The 8509-nt window shown below is 36.1% G+C and overlaps 1 protein-coding gene across 1 annotated transcript; it reads right to left on the reverse strand.

The window, feature by feature from the left end:
- Positions 1-8507, reverse strand: LOC133199590 (arginine/serine-rich protein PNISR-like). Its single transcript, XM_061335421.1, has 3 exons — positions 8430-8507; positions 4080-4589; positions 1-3846 (listed from the first exon to the last, which is right to left on the reverse strand). Exons 2-3 carry the CDS (start codon positions 4585-4587, stop codon positions 1502-1504), a joined length of 2853 nt encoding a protein of 950 aa, XP_061191405.1. The 5' UTR covers positions 4588-4589; positions 8430-8507; the 3' UTR covers positions 1-1501.
- Positions 8508-8509: the final 2 nt, after the last annotated feature.

Consider the following 8509-nt stretch of genomic DNA (forward strand, 5'->3'; position numbering starts at 1 on the left):
TTTATCATAGCTCTTCCTTCATTATTTATTCATCAAACAGTTAACAATATACATTTATGAAGAAATACATTCATTATATTTACACAACAGTATAGAGATTGTGGTACTTGTATAAACCAAATAGTCTTCCCAAGTGTAGAGATTGTGGTATGTACCACATAGTCTTCCTAAGTGTAGAGATTGTGGTATATACCATATAGTCTTCCTAAGTGTAGAGATTGTGGTATATGGTTTTATATTTTAGTCTTTGACCATAATGCTACAGATCCCCTAATGCAAATAGGGTGCAATTTATGGCCCAAGACTTTCTGCGCACGGCTGGGGAATTTCTCCATTTTCCAGCTTTGGTCAATCAACTACTTTTCACTCCTTAATTCTAGACATATTCTTTAACCAACCTGTATAGTTTATCCACATCCTAACCCTTCATATTCATCTCTATAGACCAATAAACTCGTTTCTTTTGAATTTTTTTGTTGGATGGCATAAAAACCAAAACAAGCCAGTTTATTGCTCTGTAGAGACGACTATGGAGGGTTAGGAGGTGGATAAAATATACAGGTTGGTTAAAGAATATGTCTAGAATTAAGGAGTGAAAGGTCATTGATTGACCACTGCTGGAAAGTGGAGAAATTCTCCCCAACCCACTACAGAAAATCTTGCGCTATAACTTGCACCATATTTGCATTATGGGATCTGTAGTGTTATGGTCAAAGACTAATATATAAAACCATAACAATACAGTTCTGCAGCTAAGTATATACCAAATAGTCTTTCGTAAGTTTAGAGATTGTGGTATATACCACATAGTCTTTTTAAGTGTAGAGATTGTGGTATATACTAAATAGTCTCCAGCAAAATCATTTTTTTTAATAAAATAATTTTTATAATGAACTAAGTACGTAACAAATTAGAAAGCTACTCGATACAACCTTACAGAGTAAAAAAAAAAAATTTAAGTTCCTCTCAAAATTAGTAAATCAAAATTTTCCAAAAGAATTAAATACCACAGCAAAAAAGATAAAAACCCAGTAAGTAACTTAATCCATTAATACAGAGCTTAGAAGTACGTTAATTGTAAAAACTGAAACTTCCCCTTGGAGAACTAATCAAGGAATGTTAAGTGTTACCTTCATTAAATCTAGAACTCGGCAGTACAGATATATCTTGTATTACTTTCATCTTTCCTGTCTTCATACATCACTCGGCAGTACAGATATATCTTGTATTACTTTCATCTTTCCTGTCTTCATACATTACTTTTGCCCATTTACTTACTTTTGCCTGTAATAACACTTGGATGGCAAATTATAATGAAAATCCAACAATCTTATGAACATCCAAAGTCAAATCAAACACCAGTAGCTTAAAACAAGACAGAGTTTCACAAGAATGTCACTTATAGCTGAAAAGAAAGTCACTTATATATGGTACTTTGACAAGAAGATGAAACAATGGACAGAGCTATGACAATATGGCATGAATTTCTTGTGGTAGTGAGTCAGGTAGAAGACTCTGGGTCCCAGCTCTCATCTGTTTCATCAGAAGCGTACTCAGACAGGAGTTGACCCGCTGATTTAGGAATGAGAACCTCGTAGTCACTACCTGTGTCATACACTGATGGAGATGTTGTAACACTGTCCTCTGGGGAAGTCCCAGGCTCCCAGGTGTAATCTGTGTCTGAATTGTAGTTTTCTGTATCCAGTCCTGAATACTCAGACCTTGTGTCTTGTACTTGAAATACTCTCTGTGATGTCACTGTACATTGCCTAGAATTTGATCTTTGACCTTTTGGATGGTGCTCTGTGGCACTGGTTCCACATCCAGGACATGACCTCTGATTTCTTGGTTGGTTATGGTACTCTGTGGTACTAGTTCCACACCTAGAATTTGACATTTGACCTTGTGATTGGTGCTCTGTTGTCGTGGTGTCACATTTGGTATGGTGTGATGAGGAAGTGTCTGAGGACGATCCCATTAAAGTTTGAAAAGTTTTATCCTGATCTGTTTTTCTTCGTTTGCTATCAGTTTCGTCATTAACATTGGTAGAATTTGGAGTTTCTGTTCTCTTTCGTTTAGAGGTCAATCTTGGTTGAACATTTTCAGTACTACTAAAGCTTCCCTCTCCAATTCCACTGTCACTCTGTGACCTTTTAGTAGCAGATTTTTCACCAGAGTTTGTCTCCTTGCCATAGCATATCTGCTGAGACCTTGTATGTGGCCTCTCAGGGGAGTGACTTCCTCTATGATGTTGCTCAGGTTGATTCCTGGTGCGACTTCTTCTATGATGTTGATCAGCTTGATCCCCGTAGTGCTTTTCTCTCTGATGTTGCTCAGGTTGATCCCTGGAGTGACTTCCTCTCTGATGTTGCTCAGGTTGATCCCTGGAGTGACTTCCTCTCTGATGTTGCTCAGGTTGATCCCTGGAGTGACTTCCTCTCTGATGTTGCTCAGGTTGATCCCTGGAGTGACTTCTTCTCTGACGTTGTTCAGGTTGATCCCTGGAGTGACTTCTTCTCCGACGTTGTTCAGGTTGATCCCTGGAGTGACTTCTTCTCTGACGTTGTTCAGGTTGATCCCTGGAGTGACTTCCTCTCTGATGTTGTTGTTGATCCCCAATATTCCTCCTTCTTGGCAACCATTCTCTGGTGACACGATGTGCATCATCACTACTATCCATTTCCTCACTTTGATCTGACGGTCTTCTGCTCCTTTGTATTTCTCTCCTGTTGTAATCCCCTCCAGTTTGCCTTCTGTAGTCTAAGTCTTCTTGATGGGAGAATCTTGAGCTTGTTCTTGAGACAAGACTGTCATTGTCAGATTCCATGTCTGTTCCATCTCTGTCTGAATTGTGGCTTGATTCACTTCTATCAGAGTAACTACAACTTCTTGAGCGAAAATGATCCGGTGAAGTAGGGCTGGAGGGAAAATAATCTGGTGAAACAGGGCTTGATCGTGCCCTTGAATGTGACCTTGAATAAGATCTTGAACGGGATCTTGAGGATGAATTCAAGCGTCTGGATGAATGCCTCCTCCTAAAATGATACAAACTGGATTCACCAGATAGAATAGAGTTTGGACTTGTACTTCTTGAAGACCGAAATGATCGACCTGGAGTACTGAATTCACTGCGTCTAGATCTATCACTATAGTGAGAACTCCAGCTACGATTCCTCAAAGTTCTATTTGAGCTGCTGCTTCTTGATGAATGGTGTCTCCTTCTACGAGTTTCTCGTGAAGAACTCCTGGAATTATCACGTGAGAAGGAGTGCCTGGATTGATAAGATCTTGAGTGATAAGACCTCTCAGATGAGTCATCATTCCAATGTCTGCTATGATGCGATGTTTGGGGTGAGTAAAGTTGATGCTGCAGAATATTTCTATCTACATCAGATTCATTCACTACATCTACTTCCACATCACTTCCATCTTGGTCATTAAATGGGGAGGGAGATCTAGGGGGAGTGTTAACAACATCTATTTCTCCAGAAAGGTCCTCCCTAGAATCTCTCTGCTCACCTCGCCTGTAATGCCTTCTCCTTCTTCTTGGACTATCACCAAAGTCTCGCATGCTTCTCCAAAAGTTTCTGTCCTGACGATCAAATTCTTCAAAAGTCATGCCATGCCTTCTGTCTTCAGTGTCTGAGAATCTGTCACTGTACTGGCTATAGTCATCCAATGAACTCATTGAATAAGCTGGACTCTCACTTGATGACATCAAATAATCATAAGATGGGCTTCTCCCATGTTCTCGTCTAAGTGCTTCAATTTGTTGGTTTAATTTTTCAGTCATTGTGTTTAGCTCATTTACTTTTTTCTTCAGGGTATCAACTAGGGAATATTGTTCTGAAAATAACCAACCAAATATTTTAAAAGTTAGTGTTTAATTTTTCTTTGCAAAGCTAAATATTTTCAGTGATAAAAATTAGGGTTAATTTAATATAATTTAGCCAAATAAATATAATTCAGCCAAGACAAGAGCTATTCACATTCAGTTAACTGAATAATAATAACTTTACATCAAAAATCACCAAAATGTCCCTTTAAAAGAGATGAAAGTGGCAGAAAATTCAGGGTACCTAAGGAGTATTTCCTGAGCTCTTCAATACAGTCATGTCCGTCATAAATTCGCACTGGAATCATCAAGCCACACACCCTGGTACACAATTTTTCTCTGTGTTCACATTCTTCTTCTTCGTGTTTTTTCAGAAACTTGCGTAAAACTGATTCAAAACATTTTTCATATTTACAATTCATCATTTTGAAGTCACACTCATTGATATGTTTGTCGTACATCTCCAAAGTCACTCGTTCCTGACAACCATTAATTCTAAAATCGCAAAACATCGACAAACGGTTTAACATATTTTGTACAATAGGAAGGATTGGTTTAAGATGTCTTGTTTTCAGTCGATGGCGACATGTTGGACAGTTTCTGTTGTGACGCAGCCATGTCTCTATACAGATTTTACAGAAGACATGACGACATGGGCTCTCTACTGGTCCATCCAGCACACACTGACAGATACAGCAGATCAACTCTGGATCAGGTGGGGAATCAAACTTCTCCACATCAAAACGAGACATGTCTGCAAGAGATCAATCATTCACTCACACATGTATTGTCTGTCCATTAATAAGGTCAATCCAATATAAATGTTTACAAAAAATGATACAGTTAAAGAAGTTTATTGTTAACATTAATTGTAATAATAATTAATAAATGTCTTGAAATCCTATCATATCAATATGTATCAATTGTTCAATTTGTGTAACCCAGTCACTTTCATTTTACTCACTGTAGCAGAGCTGTTTACTGAAATAATTGTTTTTTATTATTAAGAAACAAGTATTTTACTATAAATTTGGGATGTCAAATATTTTATTTACCATATATAAACATCTGACACCCATTCATCAATGTATTACATACACTTTTTTCTGAATTAATTTTTTAACCGATATTATGACAGTGACGAAAGGTATCCAACTCCAAATTACATGGAGTAACTCCCTCCCCAGAATCACAGTCAATTATGCTTTGGGGAATATGTACTTCACAAACTGTGTATTACCATTTTCTTTTAGGATAATTTTAATATCTCCAAAACCATACATGGCAAGCTTGTCTTTATTTTCTTTTAAATATCTGTAAACAGCATCAAAACTCTGCTTACTGACTGGAAAATTTGTTCACACAACAAAGTGCTATGTACTAATCTCTGATGAAATATCTAGTTAAATTTTGATTGACTAAAAGACTGTTTCTAAAATTACATCAAACAAATATTGTCATTTATTTATGCAAAAAAAAGTAAAATAATTATATTTATCAACCGCAATATATATACATTGGGATTGAATTTTTAAACCTACTGCTTTCTTCCCAAGACTGGTACATAGCTTTTGGTGATGTGAACACAGGTACTTGTGGACTGGACCCCCCCCCCGATATTCAACCCCGGGGCTTGTTGGACATTTTTTCACAAATTATATTTATTAAACTTATTCATCATGTGTACCATATGAAAAAATTGTGAAAACCCCAAAATAATCGTTCCACACAAAACTACCCCACTATACATTATAAGAGAGAAGGGTATGCCACTTCGGTTTGTTTACGTTGTACCCCCACTGGTCTTTCTGGGTTTAAAAACATGTATTTATTTTATTTTAACCTAAAATGTCGGTTCACACTGTCTCTACATATATTTCTGTCTTAGTTCATGCTATCGGATTGACTCTGCATCTCGTAAGAATCCCACAATTTCTCCTTAAACAGCATTGCAGTCAGTGCATTGAAAAATTAATGTTTCACTTATTACAATAACGTTCGAGAGAGTTTTGGCCTGATGTAATAATCTCTCTCGGGTGTTATCATCGGTTATTATAATATTGTCTTCAGTGACCTCTCCAATTGCTGGCATATTTTCTGGTTATTTCTCTCTGCTAGACGTTCATACATAAAAGATTGACCATCCATAACCAAAGGAATATGGCCGATGTCAAAATTTCAACCGGCCATATTGTGTAGACTATTTATTTAACGTAAATATCTATTCAATATATTTTTTCTTACAATAAAGCTTTACTAGTTCTAATTAACCATTGACATCTATGACGTTTCAGTACCATGTGACACCTACCTAATTAGTGGAGATTTTACTTCGAGGACCCTATATTATGGACGTTTCATCGTCTAATTATGACCGTTTTCAAAATTAATTCATAATTAAACGATAATTATATGTTTCAATAATATAATATTGTTTCATTTAAAAGAAATTTAGATACGTGATAAATACACTTTAAAAGGATGTCCAAAACCAATAGTTTAAGTCTGCTGGGAATTCATTTCAGCCCGCATTGATCGAAACAAGCTGTCAAAGTCCGGGCAAGATTTCCTGAGTCACTTTGTGTGCCACTGGTCTGAGATTTTTGAAGAGATCTTGGAACGACTTTATTTTACCGGTCCCCAGAAAAAATGTGCTAAAATATAGTGTCGCCGTAGGTGACTTTGGTATATATGAGATCGCGTGAGCAATAAAAAAAATAAAAAGTATGAAGTTTTGGCCTTTTTTACTCCAAAATCGAAATCTCCGGTTTAAAGATTTTTTTTTTTAAAATGAAGTTTTGAACCTGGTTCTCCAAAAAAAAATCAATGTATATTGTTTATTCATTGAAAAATCGACATTGTCAACGAAGCGAGTGCGGTGCATGCTTAGCGATGTTTCTTTCGTACTTAGCCATTTACCATTTTTAAATGAAGTTTTGAACCTGGTTCTCCAAAAAAAATCAATGTATATTGTTTATTCATTGAAAAATCGACATTGTCAACGAAGCGAGTGCGGTGCATGCTTAGCGATGTTTCTTTTGTACTTAGCCATTTACCATGTAAACAAACCAACGAAATGCCCTTGAAGCTGAATTAAGATCTTGCAAAAAATGAATTTCTTAATTTATCTAAAAGAACGAGTCACTAACCCAAATCTCTCGGGTGGTATGCTAGGCATAACACAAATAACCGGGACAGATGCTAGAGTAACCCTAATCAGTCAAATAATGTGGGAGGACTAACCCTAATCTCTCGGATGGATGCGACACTAACCCTAATCAGTCAAATACTTGTGCAAGGACTAACCCCAATCTCTCAGGTGGGTGCAAAAGTAATCCTACCCAGCTGGGTAGTGTGCAAGACTATAGGCTTAACCTTTATCAGTTGAGTGACGTAAATCATACGTCATAGTGCAATGAACAGGCGGATCTGGGGACCAGTAAAGTCTACCCGAGATCTATGACAAAAATTTTTAGACTCGACAAATTTCCCTGAGATTAAAGGTATATAAACTTAAATGCTTCATAACTGCATATTTATCATAAAGCAATAATGCTCTTCATGAAATATGCCAGTGTGATCAAAGCATCAGTTCACGCCTGCATAAGTTTTCAAAAATTAAATTCATTTCTTAATGAAACAGTTATAAACACAGGCATGCCACACATACAAGGTCCGGCACAATCTCTTGATTGAGCTATATAGCTTGATTTAGCTATATAGCTTTATTAAGCTATTCAGAATAGCTTGATTTAGCTATTTTATTAAACTTTTTTCTCAAATGTGTTATTTTCCAAGTATGCACAAAAAGTCGCACCTTGGTGCAGTGATGATATTCAACCTTGAACTCTCATGAAAATAATGCATGTAAAAATCACTCATCAAATTGCGTCTCCTTAAGAGACTTTGTACTCAAAGTTCTAAAAGTTTTGGGGCTATATAAAGCAATTGATATAGTTACTTCTTCAATGAAATTATAAAGGAGGCCAATTATGGTCAACAAGATAATTCAGTACAATGAGAAGCAATCATACTTATCCATGCCTCAACGCACACAAGGTAGTGTACAGTTACCCAAACAATGGAAATTCATCTTTTGCTTAAAAGTATTCAAATGCTGCAATGTTAGAACTATCTTTGATTTGGGTTGTTGATTTGATAACCCATATTACATATATGAATAGTCAAATACTTGCGACTTTTTGTCTATTTTGCACAAATAACATTTTTGTGAAAACCTACATATAAAGAGCTTTATCAAGCTATTTTGAATAGCTTAATAAAGCTATATAGCTATTTCAAGCTATATAGCTTAATCAAGAGATTGTGCTGGACCTGCATATTGTATTTGGTTTTGTAAATAATTTATCAGAGAAGAGAATGGTAATAAACAATTTGCCATTGCGTTTTATCTGAAAGCGTAAATGATTCCGATTTGGGGAAAGGTGTTCTCCATGTAATTCGGAGTTATATTTTTGTTATACTGTGGGGTAAAAAAATATTACAGAGACATAACTGTGATAACGTTTGACTCTGCAGCTGTTGAATAATCTATTCTTGCAGTCATTAAAACAAGGCGAACCCTATTATTTACCTCTGTCTTCACACAAAAGTATTTTGTAAATTTACAAAATCTTTCATTATTTAGGTCTATGATATGTTATATATCTCAGT

This window comes from Saccostrea echinata, unplaced genomic scaffold, assembly GCF_033153115.1.
Source record: "Saccostrea echinata isolate AGI-Se365-2 ecotype Australia unplaced genomic scaffold, CSIRO_AGI_Sech_v1 ptg000034l, whole genome shotgun sequence".
NCBI lineage: Eukaryota > Metazoa > Mollusca > Bivalvia > Ostreida > Ostreidae > Saccostrea > Saccostrea echinata.

Excerpts from the sequence above, each read along its gene's own strand:
- LOC133199590 (XM_061335421.1), bottom strand. The coding sequence starts at position 4,587 with ATGTCTCGTTTTGATGTGGAGAAGTTTGATTCCCCACCTGATCCAGAG. Across the intron at positions 3,847-4,079 it reads GCTCAGGAAATACTCCTTAG|AACAATATTCCCTAGTTGAT; the intron begins GTACCCTGAATT and ends GGTTATTTTCAG.